General features: G+C 41.7%; 2 protein-coding genes and 1 pseudogene across 4 annotated transcripts in view; all 3 read left to right on the top strand.

Moving 5' to 3' along the window:
* The first annotated feature begins 1,845 nt into the window (after positions 1-1,845).
* LOC149970380 (uncharacterized) lies at positions 1,846-4,101 on the top strand (annotated as a pseudogene). Its single transcript, XR_016493254.1, has 4 exons — positions 1,846-2,001; positions 2,231-2,297; positions 2,447-2,554; positions 3,143-4,101. The product of XR_016493254.1 is annotated as an uncharacterized LOC149970380 (transcript).
* Positions 4,102-9,220: 5,119 nt separating this feature from the next.
* Positions 9,221-13,348, top strand: LOC110509374 (RDS/peripherin-like protein xRDS35). The gene is made up of 4 exons (XM_021590273.3): positions 9,221-10,007; positions 11,103-11,533; positions 11,715-11,961; positions 12,165-13,348. Exons 1-4 carry the CDS (start codon positions 9,858-9,860, stop codon positions 12,354-12,356), a joined length of 1,020 nt encoding a protein of 339 aa, XP_021445948.2. The 5' UTR covers positions 9,221-9,857; the 3' UTR covers positions 12,357-13,348.
* Positions 13,349-14,109: 761 nt separating this feature from the next.
* Positions 14,110-18,020, top strand: part of LOC110509999 (ribosomal protein S6 kinase alpha-4) — a 28,284-nt gene continuing 24,373 nt past the window's right edge. The window contains exons 1-5 of one of the 2 annotated variants that reach the window (XM_090226690.1): positions 14,197-14,347; positions 15,064-15,179; positions 15,781-15,852; positions 16,059-16,126; positions 16,232-16,382. In XM_090226690.1, coding sequence (XP_090082816.1) covers positions 15,086-15,179; positions 15,781-15,852; positions 16,059-16,126; positions 16,232-16,382 — 385 coding nt within the window. In that variant the 5' untranslated portion in view covers positions 14,197-14,347; positions 15,064-15,085. Of the gene's footprint in view, positions 15,180-15,780; positions 15,853-16,058; positions 16,127-16,231; positions 16,383-18,020 lie in introns of both variants that reach the window. The other variant, XM_036967378.2, reaches the window with a different exon arrangement.

Below are 18,020 nucleotides of genomic sequence, written 5' to 3'. Positions count from 1 at the left end.
ACACCACCACAATCCTCTCCACCCAGATTCACACCATCACCACGGCTCCCATCCAGAATCTCTCCATCACCACAGATCCCATCCAGAATCTCTCCATCACCACAGATCTCATCCAGATTCTCTCTATCACCACGACTCCCATACAGAATCTCACGATCACCGCAGCTCACATCCAGAATCTCTCCATCACCAGGGCTCCCATCCAGAATCTCTCCACCACCGCGGCTCCCATCCAGAATCTCTCCATCACCGCGGCTCCCATCCAGAATCTCTCCATCCCCAGGGCTCCCATCCAGAATCTCTCCACCACCGCGGCTCCCATCCAGAATCTCTCCATCACCAGGGCTCCCATCCAGAATCTCTCCATCATCGCGGCTCCCATCCAGAATCCCTCCATCACCGCGGCTCCCATCCAGAATCTCTCCATCACCAGGACTCCCATCCAGAATCTCTCCATCACCATGGCTCCCATCCAAAATCTCTCCATCACCATGGCTCCCATACAGAATCTCACGATCCCCAAGGCTCCCATCCAGAATCTCTCCATCACCGAGACTCTAATCCAGAATCTCATGATCCCCATGGCTCCCATCCAGAATCTCACAATCCCCATGGCTCCCATCCAGAATCACACGATCCCCATGGCTCCCATCCAGAATCACACAATCCCCATGGCTCCCATCCAGAATGTCACGATCCCCATGGCTCCCATCCAGAATCTCACGATCCCCATGGCTCCCATACAGAATCTCACAATCCCCATGGCTCGTATTCAGAATCTCACGATCCCCATGGCTCCCATACAGAATCTCACAATCCCCATGGCTCGTATTCAGAATCTCACAATCCCCATGGCTCGCACACAGAATCTTTCCAACACCATGGCTCGCATACAGAATCTCTCCATCACCACCATAGTTCCCACCAAGATTCCCACCACCACCTCTCTCATTCAGAATCTCAACATTCACACTCCCATTCTGAACCCCATCACATTTCTACCAACCCAGAATCTCATCATCACCACCATCCTTCCAATTCTGAATCTCACCAACATCCCTCACCTGCAGACACACAGCACCACCATCAGCACCATGACGGTCACCACAGCCCATCAAGCCATTCTAAGGAGCACTTTCCTGTCAGTGCATCGGCTACAGAGCTGGAGTCATTGTCCCATTCCAGCAAGTCTGGTTATTCCAGGAATACCAGCAGCCCCATGAGTCAGGACGAGCGGCAGACGGGCTACAGCGGCTCAACTACCTCTTTACATAAAGTATGACATTGCTCCGGGGGTTGGGTTTATCACTATCGCTAGTTATGTCAAGCATTATCTACAGTATACTGTATATTTATTGACCATTTTGTACCGTTGAACATGTTTTACATTCTTAATTAAGCAATTATGTAAGAATGTTCCACTCATTTGTTTTCCATCGATTGTGGAATTAAACATCCAGACTCCTTCCTAACTACGTAATCATGGATGACACATGGAAAAAGTGATCACATGCAAACTCATGCACATCAAATTACCACACAATGTGTTATCAATGTCTATTAACTAGAAGCTGCAGAATCAATTTCTATTTCTGAAATGCATGTTGTGGACGACTGTAAATACTTTTTTGTTTTGTCCTTCCCATACAGGAAGCATCTGAGGTTAATCGAATAATGTGAGTTTGATTTTGTTTAATTTGATCTCCGTCTTATTGTTTATTGGGGGAATCATTTTAATTGATAAAATAAAGTTTAAAAAAAACTTATTTTCTTGACGATACACATTATTATCTAACTGAGCACTAAACCCCTCCCCCTCCGCTCTCCTACTTCATTCAGGAAGCTTCAGGAGCAAAATGTGGATCTGCACCACAGTTTGTGCCAGACTGTCGTGCGAATGGAGTGCATGGGAACCGAATTTAAGAGCAGTCACCAGCTCCTTGAGTCAGAACTACAGAACACTTGTGTCGAGCTGAGCAACCTCCTGGACAAATTCAAAAGGTCATGGGTGTGATGAGACATTGGGATGGGTACCTCTAGCATTATGAGGGGGTTCAGAGAGGAGTGGTAGTTCCAATCCATTTTATTTGTCTTTTACAGGGACTCGTTCAAAAGTTTAGAAAAATTCAAATCAGCATTCATTTTGAGTTAATATGCATGACATTGTCAAGCTTAGATAGTGCTATTATTGTACCTCTTACAGTCCTTATGTATCTCTCTCCCACTTCAGACTTACAGATAACAACTCCTACACTCAACAGACCAACAATCTCCTGGAGCAGAAGCTTCATTCAGTGGTGAGGCACCAGAAGATCAAAAGCTCATTTTGCATACAAGTATACATTAGATAAGTCAATAGAAGGAATTTTGTTCACATATCTGGAAAATTGTATCACCATTTTCATCATGTTTATGTTTGTTCTGTCTTATGTGTGTGGTCTGTCAGGCTCAGAGTATGGACGGGGAGCATGAGCATTTGAACCAGCGGATCACATCCCTGACAGATCAGCTGTCCTCAGCCAAGAACACCATCCACAGCATGGAGACTATTAACGTGAGAACTCCTGATGAACAGATCTAGCCGAGACAAAAAGACAACCTAAAACGTGCGCAAAACCAGCCCATAGAGGCCAAGTACAGAAAAAATACTACTAGTACAGGCCCTGAAACAAATTCACCTGACCTCTATGATCGCCTGACCCTCAAGCCCCAACCTAGGAATGCATATTGCAATAAAAATCAGCTATAGTGCATGGTATGCACTTACACAATGTAGCAAATTGTAACTATGTTCCTCTTTGTATAGTATAAAATGTCTCCTACCTTTTACCATCCAAATCTCCCTTTAGTTTGACCTTCTGTTTATTCATCATGCCCATTTTAGTTGAGAGTAAAACCACCAATAGAAACCATTGTTTTTGCTTCGAGCTGCATGTAGTTAATAAATGTTGTTTTACATAACCCATTGTTTCTAAAAAAAAAACATTGTTAAGAAGCTATGAGTTGTCTTTTAGTTTAGATTTTTTTTTCTTGATGTATAATTGTGCGTTGTTCTTTGTCAACAACATGCCTGTATTCTGTTCTGTGTTTTTAACTTTTGACCATGATTGACGAATCGATTGATTACTCCTTCACCCCTTAGGTAACATCATTGCTGCAGGAAGCCTTCGACCAACATTTCCACCGAGATGATTCTGTCAATCAATTAAATCTCCCTGCTGCGCCACCACCGGTCCAGTTCATGGACAGTCATCATTATGGAAAGGTCACCGCCACAGGGGAGGACCTATCGCTGGGAACATTGGCAGAAGAGGAGGAATCTGATTGGTCGGAAATGGGGGATGAGGCTCCAAAATGTGTTCTGAGGTCAGGGGGAGATCATCATGGTGGTACAGCGTTTCAACCGTGGAGACAAGAGCGTATTAGCTGGGCAGGGCAGGGAGAAGGAGAGACAGGGAGTGAGGAGATTGTCAGACAAAACCCTCCCCGCTCCCAGCAGGTCCCCCATCTCCATGTTACCATTCGCTCTGAGACCTTACCAGCCCCCAGAGATGGTGTCACCCTCACCACCATTTTCAAGAGCTCAGCTGATGGCCCAACAGAGGATGTGTACAGGGCCACTGCAAGCCGCAAACTAGGCTCTCCCATCCGCATCCTGTCAGCCAGTCTGGATGAGATCCCCTCCTGTAGGGGGAAGAATCAAAGACAGGAGGAGCAACATGGCCAGCTGAAGGGCACAGAGGCCATGATGGACCTCCACCAACCAGAGGATGGTACCATGGATGACTCAGAAGATGAGATCATCCGTAACTGGAGGACAAGGAGCGGGGACATGGGTGATGATGGCGGTGTGGATACCACGGAGGCAGATCCTGGCAGCAGTCTGGAAAACTTGCAGTCGGCCCAAAATATGCTCAACCACTTCATCTGCCAGCTGCAGCCCAGCGAGGGGGAGGACATGGGATACCGGACAAAGTGCTGAATGGGGAAAGAACACAGCTGTGACACCTGATCTCTTCACAGAGACACAGATGTTGACTGGGTTGGTGCATAGTTGTTTAAGTAATTAAACTTAAGAGTGACTTTTGTTACATTTGATATTCATAATTCATCTATGAGTATGTTGTATTTTAAACATAAAGCAACATAATTGGTCTTTATAACCAATTAAATAATAATAATTTAAATTATAATTCAATTATTTAAATCTGATTAGAAATTTTCCAGGCCTAAATATTATTCAAAATTTAAAAAACAGCCAGCAACAAGTAAGAAAGAAACTAAAATATTATTTTTGTTCTGCACCTGAAGCTATTAAGGCAAGCGGCCCAAGTTGGAGATCGAGGATCCCCAGTTCCACGTTTTGATATTTATGATATATTTCTCTATTCATAGTCAAAAACATGTCCTGGTGTGTTTTTTGTTGTTGTTACGCTTTGCAGGGAATGGCTTTGATGTCCTCCAGAGGTAACATCAAACAAAAATCACGTCACTTTGATATCTCCTGTTCTCGGGTGCGATCTCTCCGGGAAACACTGTCCAGGCCTCCCTCCCGTCTCATCATAGCAGAGCACCGACAACTTCACAGCCCAGCGCTTTCCCATCACCATGGAGACCCCGGCCAAATCTCGCCCATTCCACTGATTTATAGAAAATAGATCCTTTCAGAACCTCTTGTGCATAATTCATTATAGTGGTTGGTGTGTGTCTTTCTCTCGGTGCGTGCATGTTAGATAAGACGACAAGTGTTTCACAGAATATAGGTCCTTAGGTAAGATTTAAGGCATGTACATAGATATACTTTGTTTGTCCTCATAAATTAATTCCTCTGCAGACAGACATAATGCAAGGTCTAGTTTGGACAATGTATACCATCAAATATTTACTACAAATAGTATCCGTTGGACGTCACGGTGGATTGGAAACAAGCTTTCTTAAGTTTTAGTTAATGGTGATAAAATGAAAACAGAATTTGGGGATGGATCGTGTGAATGGTTCCAACTGCTGAAATGTATAAAGATTTCCTCCCTAAAGTAATAGTTAAGAATCCTTGGGGAAAACAAAGAAACATATGTATTCTTCTTGCATGCAAACTATGTTTTATCTTATAATATTGATGTTTATGTCTCCATGTTGATATGATGGAAAAAGCAACATGACATAATGTAAAACAGAATCACCATTATCATTGTGTTCACCAGAGGCATGCAACAGTCCAGTGAGATACACTACCTTTCAAAAGTTAGGGGTCACTTAGAAATGTCTTTGTTTTTAAAAGAAATCCACATTTTTTTGTCCATTAAAATAACCAAATTGATCAGAAATACAGTTTAGACATTGTTAATGACTATTGTAGCTGGAAACGGCAGATTAAAAAATATATATGGAATGTCTACATAGGCGTACAGAAGCCCATTATCAGCAACTTCAACTCCTGTGTTCCAATGGCACGTTGTGTTAGCTAATCCAAGTTTATCATTTTAAAAGGCTAATTGATCATTAGAAAACCCTTTTGCAAGTATCTTAGCACAGCTGAAATCTGCTGTGTTGATTAAAGAAGCGATACAACTGTCCTTCTTTAGACTAGTTGAGTATCTGGAGCATCAGCATTTGTGGGTTCGGTTACAGGCTCAAAATGACCAGAAGCAAATAACTTTCTTCTGAAACTTATCAGTCTATTATTGTTCTGTGAAATGAAGGCTATTCCATGCGAGAAATTGCCAAGAAACTGAAGATCTCATACAGTGCTGTGTACTACTCCCTTCACAGAACAGCGCAAACTGGCTAACCAGAATAGAAAGACGAGTGGGAGGCCCGGGTGCACAACTGAGCAAGAGGATAAGTACACTAGAGTGCCTAGTTTGAGAAACAGACACCTCACAAGTCCTCAACTGACAGCTTCATTAAATAGTATCTGCAAAACACCAGTCTCAACGTCAACAGTGAAGAGGCGATTCCATAGATGCTGGCCTTCTAGGCATTTCTTGCATGGAATAGCCTTAATTTCTCAGAACAAAATTGTTTCTAGCCATTTTGAGCATGTAATCAAACCCACAACTGCTGATGCTCCAGATACTCAACTAGTCTAAAGAAGGCCAGTTTTATTGCTTCTTTAATCAGAACAACAGTTTTCAGCTGTGCTAACATAATTGCAAAAGGGTTTTCTAATTATCAATTAGCCTTTTAAAATGATCCACTTGGATCAGCCAACACAACGTGTCATTGGAACACAGGAGTGATGGTTGCTGATAATGGGCCTCTGTACGCCTATGTAGATATTTCATAAACATTCAGCCGTTTCCAGCTACAACAGTCATTTACAACATTAACAATGTCTACACTGTATTTCTAATAAAAAAATGAGTGTTTCTTCCAAAAACAAGGACATTTCTAAGTGACCCCAAACTTTTGAACGGTAGTGTATGTATGAAACAGTATAAGCAATGTTGTTATGCCACATAACATTTCTGTTTTGTCCTGTATGGGATTTCCCGCTGGTGACCATAGTAAAGATATTTGGATGGATTGGAAGAAGCATATAGGCAAAGTTGAAAAAATACTGTAAGCAACATGTATTTATCTTCAACCTAGCATATAGGTTGTTGGGAACATATATCTCTATTTTCAACCAGAATCATAGTCACTATGTCACATGTCAACATTTGAGGAAAGCAGAGTGTGTTGTGATGTCTATGCTGCCGTGCTCTCTGCTGCCTCGCCCTCCAATCCATACCTCTGTCCTCCATGGTGTATTTCAGGACCAGTGATAGATAGATTTCCACTATTTACGGTATATGTTACATATTTATTATTTAGAAGTGGCGGTTGCTATCACCATATTTCACCTTGTTCTAATTCCCTAGGTTGATCTTAATTTAAACAAACCATGTGTGATATGGTTTAGCACTGTAGAGCTGCTACTGTCTGTATTTTTGTGTTGTGTCCTATAAATGTGTCTGAATGTTCTCAATAAATATAGTCATCTATAATTTACAAATTTATTAACATCAAATAATTCCATAAAACATCTAGCATAATTGATTCAGTTGAATATGTTAGAAGGTGACAGAGTTAGATTGAGTCAGTCAGTCAGTTATCACCATGGGGAGCCACTCTTTGATTTATGGTTTCTCTGCATGCAGCAGCTTTACTGAGATATGAGTAATATATGAGTAAATGTATTTTATACCCATTTCTCAGGCCATTTTAGTGGCCTGTTAACTTAGGGGCACTCTCTGCGGTGGTTGGCAATGAAGCGGATGTTTCCAGCGTATTTTCAACCTAACTTCCGTTTCCCTTGAAAAACGGATGTGGGGACTCCACTCTAGCATATTTTTTCACCTGCTATCTTAACTTAGGGGTTGGCTTGTCCCAAGGTTTTATTAACACTGATGTACTTTCATAAGGTCATGTCAGTCCACCTTCTTTATGGTCGTTACTAGTTACCACAGCCACAAAGTGAAAATGGGCTATATCGTAAAAATTCATGAAAACAAACATTTTCTTTTTGGTATTAATATAAGGTTAGGGTTAGGTTTTAAATCAAAATTGTAGAAATAGGCAGGTTATTGTGGCTGTGATAACTAGTGGCAACCCATTGAGTGTGTCACATGTATATTTGTTCTGAATTGTCAAGAGCAAGCCACATCATGGCAGTTTAAAATGGGTGTTACTGTCACAAACCCACCCAGTAAACAGAGAAGTCCAAGTCTTAGGTTTTTAGGCTGGAAATGGTTTTCCATGTTAGTTTAAACTCACCCTGCTGAGGCTGTTACAGGAGCTTTAGACAGGATTATCCTCACTTTCCCCCTCTCTCCCTGTCTCTCTCTCTCACTCTCTCTCTTTCTTTCCCCCTCTCAATTCCATTAAGGAATAGTAACTTGGTATAGTATATCCTTGGTGAGTTTATTACCAATATGCTTGTAGATCATTTGCACTAGTGCTTACCTGCATCCTTTTCAGACTTTACAGTATATTCCTGATAACCAGATGTGTTAGTAAAAAAATATTGATTTGGGGTCTTGAGATATACAGTGGGGAGAACAAGTATTTGATACACTGCCGATTTTGCAGGTTTTCCTACTTACAAAGCATGTAGAGGTCTGTCAATTTTTATCATAGGTACACATCAACTGTGAGAGACAGAATCTAAAACAAAAATCCAGAAAATCACATTGTATGATTTGTAAGTAATTAATTAAATAGAGCGTTTTGGTCTAAACTCCACTCGCCGTGTTTGGAGGAAGAAGGATGAGTACAACCCCAAGAACACCATCACAACTGTGAAGCATGGAGGTGGAAACATCATTCTTTGGCGATGCTTTTCTGCAAAGGCGATAGGACGACTGCACCGTATTGAGGGGAAGATGGATGGGGCCATGTATCGCGAGATCTTGGCCAACAACCTCCTTCCCTCAGTAAGAGCATTGAAGATAGGTTGTGGCTGGGTCTTCCAGCATAACAATGACCCAAAACACACAGCCAGGGCAACTAAGAAGCATCTCAAGGTCCTGGAGTGGCCTAGCCAGTCTCCAGACCTGAACCTAATAGAAAATCTTTGGAGCGAGCTGAAAGTCCGTATTGCCCAGCGACAGCCCCGAAACCTGAAGGATCTGGAGAAGGTCTGTATGGAGGAGTGGGCCAAAATCCCTGCTGCAGTGTGTGCAAACCTGGTCAAGAACTACAGGAAAAGTATGATCTCTGTAATTGCAAACAAAGGTTTCTGTACCAAATATTAAGTTCTGTTTTTCTGATGTATCAAATACTTATGTCGCGCAATAAAATGCAAATTAATTACTTAAAAATCATACAATGTGATTTAATGGATTTTTGTTTTAGATTCTGTCTCTCACAGTTGAAGTGTACCTATGATAAACATTACAGACCTCTACATGCTTTGTAAGTAGGAAACACTGCCGATATTGCAGGTTATCAAATACTTGTTCTCCCCATTGTATATTTGACTATCAATCTGATCAAAATTGATATCAATCACCAATAAATGTTGACTACAGTGCTTGAGAGCAAGGCCATACACATAGTTAAAAAACATATATAATAATTATTAGCTTCATGCTAACATTTCAGAGAGGTTATAGAGTGGCAAATGTATCAGTGGCCATGCTTATACAGTATCTTTCACCCTGTCATCTTCAATTTGGTTAGTCAGAGCTCATCTATGTCCCCACCCCTGGTTCAAGGGAGGCTAGTTTTGCTGACCAGACAATGGCCTGGATTCCAATTGGAAAGGCCTGTTTAATAGGACAGGTGAGGGATTAGTGCTAAGACTCTCCCGATGTCCAACATTGTCCAAATCCAGTGTGTCTCACCAACCTAAGCATGGGCACACAGGTGCTAGAACAGGACTGAAGGGTCACCTGGACTTTCGTTAATAACTTTTTTGGGGGATCAAGCAGGTGAACTTTGACACCACCACTAACAAATCCAGGAGATACCAATTAAGATACACTGTTCAGTATTTTGTGGCTTTTATTTCTCCCCACAGATTTTGTTCACTAAACAATTTTGGTCTGATTATTCCTTATTTTCTTTTGGATTACAAACCCATCTTTCTCCTACAAGAATCCTCTAACCATCTCTCCTTTGAAAAACAATCATCGAATCAGTCAACTTCATTTAAAACTGAATTCTACCTGTTGCACTTCAAGTTTTTCCAGACATACTCTTCACCTTTGACCTTACCCACCCTTTCCAGGTCGCCTCTCAGATCATTCCAGTAGTCAGTCGCTGCACTCTCCTCCTTCCCCACAGATCCCACTCATCATCCCTTCATCACCACATTCCTAATTTATTTCTCCCAGTAACCCTCGGAGCCTCCGTGGGCTCCCACCACCTCCATGGTGCTGATGAAGATGAAGTTCCCTTTTGAGAAGAGGGTGAAGCTGGCCCAGGGGCTGTGGCTGCTCTCCTGGATGGCCACACTGGCCGGAGCGTTCACCTTCACCCTGGGCTGCTTCCTCAAGACCGAACTCCGCAGGAGGGCAGAGGTAGGCTACTGCAATGCTCTACAGCTTTACACTGTACGCTCTTAGAAAATGTTTCGCTATCTAGAAACTAAAAGGGTTATTCGGCTGTCCCCATAGAAACCCCTTTGAAAACCATTTTTGGTTCCAGCCTATTGGGTTTGATGTAGAAGCCTTTCCCCAGAGTGTTCCACATGAAACCCCAAATAATTCTACCTGGAACCAAAAAGGGTTTTCCTATGGGGACAGTTAAATAACCCCTTTGGAACCCTTTTTTCTAAGCGCGTACAACGCCACTAGGGTTCTTCCAATACAATGCCTATGACTTATCCAGAAGCTTAACTTTCTCAGGGTGTATTCAGTGAAGTTCTACAGTATGCCTGAATCAAAGAGTGATACTTGTAAACTTCTGGTCATAAACTGCACGAAAAGCATGAGGGTGAATAGGGGGGGTAATTCATTACACCTTATTTTAGTGCATTGTAGCTTAAATTAAGAGTACATTTTTTGAGTGTTTCTAGATGACAATGAAATGCATTGGAGTGTTGACGATAACATCTCATGTAGAATTCAGGAGCCTTTGATAATGCTCTCATGAGTGGGATTGGGATGAGGTATCTATAGATCTGTTGGATAGGTGGTTAGATGTGAACGTTATGAACAAGGGGAAACTGTCTCTGGTCTGAACATACCGGTGATAAGCTCATAATAGGGATAAGATGAGCTGACCAACAGAATGTGGAGTGACTGAGTGATTGACAGTTTTATTATGATCCTATTCATCATCTATCTCTTGAGATTACAGTATTTGGAATAATATACTGTCAATTATTGCACTTGTTGAGTACATCAACAGAAACAAAATTCCTCTCAATGCAGCCTTTTTGCAGAAAATATTTATGTTCAATTTCAGTAAAAATAAAAACAACCTAATTGATTTCCTCCATTATACAATATAGCCTTCAGTTATGTTCCCCACTGTAAACCATGAGATTATTCACTGACCTCTACATGTTCACTTTTCCTTAAATATGGGATCAATGGGTTGACAGCCTAACATATCAGTTTATACTGTATAGTTTGCTGCATCACTGATGCATGAGGTTCTTCTGCCTACAGGTAATGGACAACACAGAGATCCATGCTGTGCCCAACACCCTGATGATAGTGGGTCTGGCCTCTCTGGGTATCAACTACTTCGCAGGCCGTATGTGCCAGGATGCGCTGGATGCCGGACGCTTTCCCCGCTGGAAAACCTTCATGCAACCCTACTGGAGTGTTTCCCTCCTCTTCACCCTGCTCATGTTGATGGCTGTGATCATGAGCTATGCCATGAAGGGGAACCTGGAGTCCTCCCTGAAGATTGGCCTGAAGAACGGCATCCGCTTCTACAAGGACACAGATACCCCCGGCCGCTGCTTCCAGAAGCAGAACATTGACCGCCTGCAGATGGAGTTCCGTTGCTGCGGAAACACCGACTTCAAGGACTGGTTCGAGGTCCAGTGGATCAGCAACCGCTACCTAGACTTTAGCTCTAAGGAAGTGAAGGAGTGAGTATTAGAGGACTGGGAGCAGTCTGACAGTCTTTGGTAAAGGAAGAATCCCATGTCAGATTATAATTTAAATAAATCATTAAGGTTATAGGAAATGAGATGGTTGAGGTAATACAAAGGCATGATGTAGACCGTTTATTCTCTATTTACTTCCCTTCCTTCCTCTCTTCTTCTTTAGCCGTGTTAAGAGCAATGTGGATGGGCGTTACCTGTTTGATGGGGTCCCTTTCAGCTGCTGCAACCCCAGTTCCCCAAGACCCTGCATCCAGGACCGCCTCACCAACAACTCAGCCCACTACAGCTATGAGCACCAGACCGAGGAGCTCAACATCTACATCCGCGGCTGCAGGGAAGCTCTAGTCAACTACTACATGGGCCTGATGAACACTATTGGTGCTGGGGTCCTGTCTGTCTTCCTGCTGCAGGTACTGTGCAGATATACAGTACATATCAACCCATACACCTAAAAGTGAGCTAATGTCCTGTGTGGCAATCAGAAGGCACCCGGACTCCTGTGAGTGGCCACAATTATACTTGTAGCTCGCTGTTGAGTAGTAATACAGTATATCCAACATCCTCCTGTATAACCTTTCTCCCTTCTCTTCCCTCTCCTATCCTTCCCCTCCAGTCATCTGTGCTGGTAAGTCTGCGATACCTGCAGACAACCATGGAAGCGTTGGCAGGGCAGGAGAACACTGAGATTGAGACTGAGGGCTACCTGCTGGAGAAAGGGGTGAAGGAGACGATCATGGAGTATGTGACTCCTGTACTGGTTTTCCTTCAGCTGAACCAGGTGGGCAGTGAAGACACTGAAGCTTAGGCGACCCCCGCCAGATAAAGTGGAGAAATCTAAATGTTTCAGACAGGGTGGTGTAGGGGACAAACGTGGCATTTTATTGGGTGATAAATAATCTAACTAGACACTGATCAATTAATCTGGTATTTCTTTGACATCACAATCCATTTTAATGCTGATATTTTTCTGTGTTTAATGTTTTACCCCTAAATGCAGTGTTTCCCAAACTCGGTCCTGGGGACCCCAAGGGGTGCACGTTTTGATTTTTGCCCTAGCACTTCACAGCTGATTCAAATAATGAACTCATTATCAAGCTTTGATTATTTGAATTAGCTGTGGAGTGCTAGGGCAAAGAGTTTGAGAAATTCTGCCTAAACGAGTGACACGAATGTTGTAATCTATTTCAGTCACCTGAGGGCTAATATATTTTTGTATCAGTTGTCCGGGGACAATGCACCCCAGTCTTAGGTATCCATGACTGCACACACACACACACACACACACACACACACACACACACACACACACACACACAAACAAAATAGAGGCACACATTAATCACATTAACCTCATCCCAAACCCAAGCCCTCCACAATTATCCATGATTAAATTGGGTTTTTGATGTTTAATCAATTACATATACTCCCCAAAGGAGAAATAAAAAACACATTATTGTAATTTTGTATTTTATAACTCGGGGTTGCTATGCATGGTTATTTCCACCTCACCAATGCAGTGTTCTCTCAGTTAATACCACAACAATATTATGGTTGACACTTAACAATGCAAAGATATCTCCAATTACTAAGGGATAGAATTATATGAACATTTTACATTTTGGGGAATATTTTAAAAAGCACATGTTACATTTTGAGTAAAAGACTAACAGCCATGTAAAGCTGACTGTAGAAAGATTCAATGCTCTGCTATGTAACCCTCAGCAATATGACAAACACAGCACTTTATTACAGAGCTATTATGACAGAGAATTATTAAAGGTTCAAGTTTTTAATTGATTTGTGGAGTTCTGTCATTATGTCTTTGTTTTGACCAGCTTTCCTTTCCCTACCATTTCCACCTTTTGGGACCCCCCCCCCCACACACACACACACACACACTTTGCTCCCACATTTTATTTTTCTCATATTCTCTTTCGACCTGTAACCCTATCTCTAAGGGTGCGTTCGTAAATGTATCAGTTATTCTGTGCTCCGTAAGTGTCAGTCAGTGGGAGGAAGAGAATTATGAAGATGATGATTGATGTCATTAATGCAATGGAAGCTGTGAGTAGGGCTATGTCTGTGACCTCTGTCCTGACACCTTTCACAACTCTGCTAATCCCTGGGATAATACTCCAACTGCTGCCCCAGCAGGCCATGCAGCAGAGAGGAGATACATACATACATACATACACATATAGGTGGTTTATTATGCAAAACAGCATTCAAACCAAGGAACATTATATGGAATAACATTAAACAACTGGTGGTTTGTTATGCAAACCAGAAATACAAGGAGCATTATATGGAATAAGATTAAACAACTGGTGGTTTATTAAGCACGCCAGAAATACAAGGAGCATTATATGGAATAAGATTAAACAATTGGGAATAATAATGTGTCAGCCTACTATATAATATTACTGAATGATTATGATAGCTGATAATGAATCAATATCATAACAATAATCATCAGCATCGTCATCATCCCCATTACTGTCATCCCCACAGTCAAATAATTTAGCTAGCTATTATCAGCACAATTTCGGGTAGTTAGTAGACCTAAAAGTATTACCTCTAGGCTGTAGCAGCCCACTTCTAAGCGGTCTAACCAACAGGTCTCCCCAAAAAGTTCCTAAAACTGTGACATTGCGGCTTCCGTACTATGGACTACTCCAGCCATAACATCAACTAGCTACCTAACCTACTTTTACAATCATTGTTGTCAAATAACTTCAAAAGTGGTATATCTTCAGCGTGTGTCACATCCTATCCGGACGAAATAGCATAAAATAGGTATTCGCAACATGCTAGCTATAAACAGTACGCTTGCTATGAAATTAAAATTAACCGACAGTCAGCAAGCTAGCTAACGTTAGCTAGCTCTGACAGGACAGCTAGCTTTCTAGTTAGCTAATGACGTTAACAGTTTGGTTGTGAAGTTGCCGAGGTTTTACATAGTTTCGACGTATTACTGAAGGTTAGTTAACTAGCTGTAATTGTCTATAACCGGTTAGCGTAGCTACAAATGAGTAGCTAGCTAGTTGCTAATTTCAGTTTGTCAAAAATATTGTTGCAAAAGGTAGCTAGCTAGCAAGAGATAGGCCACTCGCTACTATGTAGCCAGTTTAATGCTGTCTGGTCAGTTCGGCGCTATATTGTAATCAAATCAGTGCTAGAGAGATCAGCAGCAGTTAACGTTTGTCAATAACATCCTAGTGGACACCGTTATCTAGCTAGCTACAGACGTACGATTCTGGTTTATTATTAGTACAGTGTTCGCTAGTATTTTCGTTTTAGTAGTAGATTAGGCAGAACAGCGGGATGTCTAGGGGATTAAGTCTAGCAATGATATTGTTTAGAAAATAAAACAAAACTATGTTTATAATGCATGCAACGGCTCCCAAATTAATTCGTACATAAGGCTACATTTGTTATTTTCTTTGACTACATAAAATCTGATGCGTTATTATACAAAACACTTCAGCTAAATCGGTTTATTTATTTTGAAGAGTAGCCACATAAACATTTGAAATGTCTGGAGACGGCTCGGATAGTAGTAGTAGCGAGGACTCCGATACTGGGATCCGGAGGAAAGCCTGCACTGTCAAACATGAGATCACCAATGGTACGTAACCATCAAAGTAAACTACTGTTTCATAATGTATTATTTGAAACTGACAAAGGATTTGAATATGCTATACACTTTGGGTAAATGTTGGCCATCAGTATTTCAGTGAATGAATAGAACAGGCTTCCCCAATTCAAGTCGATGGTGGACTGGCGGACATTGCAGGTGTACCCATTGGAGTAAAGCAGGAAGTAAAAGCAGGAAGTGTACCCTTCAATGTGTGCTTTGCTTTGTTGATTAATTCTACTGACGTTACAAAAAATACATTCCATTGCATGAGCCACATCTGTTAACATCATTTGAATGAACATTATGCATTACCATGGAAATTATTGCATCATAATACCAGGCAGCCTTTGTGAGTGTACCCATGAGTTTAACAGTCAAATTGCCGCGGTTAGAGGTTCCAAGGTTCCTAGTTCTATGACCCGACACCTGGGATCACAGCAATGGATGAATGCAAGCAGACCATCAATGTTTGTTGTGGTGTCACAAAATATTTACAGTTTACTGTGCTCAGCTGTGTTTCCTCGGTGTGTGTGTGCACGAGTGTGTGTTGTGTGTAAGCACTGATACTGTACTCTTTCCCCCATGCCAGCGAACCTCACGGGCCATACTGAGAGAGTGGGCATGGAGAACTTTGAGCTTCTCAAAGTCTTGGGCACAGGAGGTGAGTCTCACTGTGCCGATCTGGGGTTCATAGCATAGGGTCATGGTGTTATTGGAGACCTGGATAACTTTATTTTACTGTCTATTTTTTGTAGAACATTAAGAATAAACTATATTAAATGTAGTGCAGTCTCCTGGGTGGGTGGTAGTGGCTACAATCAAATGTGATGCAGAGTTTTCCATTCTGTGCTGTGTGTCTCTGTCTAGCCTATGGGAAAGTGTTTCTGGTCAGAAAGAACAGTGGTCATGATGAAGGGAAGCTGTATGCCATGAAGGTGAGTCTCTGTGACATTGGTCCAAAGACAACCCAAGCATTGACATTGTCTGATGTAGGGAGAATTTATGGGAGGGTTGACTGACTGTTGATGATTATGTCTCAGGTGTTGAAGAAAGCAGCCATCGTTCAGAAGGCAAAGACTGCAGAGCACACACGTACAGAGAGACAGGTGCTGGAGCACATCCGCCAGTCCCCGTTCCTGGTCACACTGCACTACGCCTTCCAGACCCAGACTAAGCTCCATCTTATCTTGGGTGAGCGCTGGGTCAAAAAGACCCATACATGGAACACTCCGGCTATGATCTTGAAGTGCTGAAAGTGTATCTTTCTGTGTGTATACTAGAGGTCGACCGATTATGATTTTTCAACGCCGATACCGATTATTGGAGGATCAAAAAAAAGCTGATACCGATTAATCGGCCCATTTTTTTATTTGTAATAATGACAATTACAACAATACTGAATTAACACTTATTTTAACTTAATATAAAACATCAATAAAATAAATTTAGCCTCAAATAAATAATGAAACATGTTCAATTTGGTTTAATAATGCAAAAACAAAGTGTTGGAGAAGAAAGTAATATGTGCCATGTAAAAATGTGTGCCATGTAAAATATGTGCCATGTAAAAAAGGCTGACGTTTAAGTTACTTGCTCAGAACATGAGAACATATGAAAGTTGGTGGTTCCTTTTAACATGAGACTTCAATATTCCAAGGTAAGAGGTTTTAGGTTGTAGTTAATATAGTATTTATAGGACTATTTCTCTCTATACCATTTGTATTTCATATACCTTTGACTATTGGATGTTCTTATAGGCACTTTAGTATTGCCAGTGTAACAGTATAGCTTCCGTCCCCCTCCTCGCCCCTACCTGGGCTCGAACCAGGAACACATCGACAACAGCCACACTTAAAGCATCGTTACCCATCGCTCCACAAAAGCCACGGCCCTTGCAGCGCAAGGGGAATAACTACCCCAAGTCTCAGAGCGAGTGACGTTTGAAACAGTATTAGCGCACACCCAGCTAACTAGCTAGCCATTTCACATTCGTTACACCAGCCATTAGGCGGATAGGCTTGAAGTCATAAAAAGCGCTGTGCTTGCGAAGAGCTGCTGGCAAAATGCACGAAAGTGCTGTTTGAATGAATGATTACGGGCCTGCTGCTGCTCAGTCAGACTGCTCTATCAAATCAGACTTAATTATAACATAATAACACACAGAAATACGAGCCTTTGGTCATTAATATGATAGAATCCGGAAACTATCATTTCGAAAACAAAACGTTTATTATTTCAGTGAAATACGGAACCGTTCGGTATTTTATCTAACGGGTGGCATCCCTAAGTCTAAATATTCTTGTTGCGTTGCACAACCTTCAATGTATGTCATAATTATGTAAAATTCTGGCAAATTAGTTCGCAATGAGCCAGGCAGCCCAAACTGTTGCATATACCCTGACTCTGCGTGCAATGAACGCAAGAGAAATGACACAATTTCACCTGGTTAATATTGCCTGCTAAACTGGATTAGTAGTTATAACTAGTGATTGTGATTGATTGTTTTTATAAGATAAGTTTAATGCTAGCTAGCAATTTACCTTGGCTTCTACTGCATTTGCGTAACAGGCAGGCTACTCGTGGAGTGCAATGTTTAGAGTGTTGGACTAGTTAACTGTGCGGTTGCAAGATTGAAACCCCGGAGTTGACAAGGTGAAAATCTGTCTTTCTGCCACTGAACAAGGCAGTTAACCCACAGTTCCTAGGCAGTCATTGAAAATAAGAATGTGTTCTTAACTGACTTGCCTAGTTAAATAAAAGGTAGAAAAATAAATAAATAAAATATATTTTTTTATAATCGGAAATCGGCGCCCAAAAATACCGATTTCA

This window comes from Oncorhynchus mykiss, chromosome 29, assembly GCF_057628025.1.
Source record: "Oncorhynchus mykiss isolate SJ-2025 chromosome 29, ASM5762802v1, whole genome shotgun sequence".
Taxonomy (NCBI): Eukaryota; Metazoa; Chordata; class Actinopteri; order Salmoniformes; family Salmonidae; genus Oncorhynchus; species Oncorhynchus mykiss.
Note: the sequence above shows the minus strand (reverse complement) of the source record. Positions and strands in the feature narration are given on the sequence as shown.

What these genes read in the sequence shown, in the direction of transcription:
- LOC110509374 (XM_021590273.3), top strand. Translation starts at nt 9,858, where the DNA reads ATGGTGCTGATGAAGATGAAGTTCCCTTTTGAGAAGAGGGTGAAGCTG. An exon ending in AGCTCTAAGGAAGTGAAGGA is followed by an intron (nt 11,534 to 11,714) that starts GTGAGTATTAGA and finishes CTTCTTCTTTAG; the next exon opens with CCGTGTTAAGAGCAATGTGG. An exon ending in TGTCTGTCTTCCTGCTGCAG is followed by an intron (nt 11,962 to 12,164) that starts GTACTGTGCAGA and finishes CTTCCCCTCCAG; the next exon opens with TCATCTGTGCTGGTAAGTCT.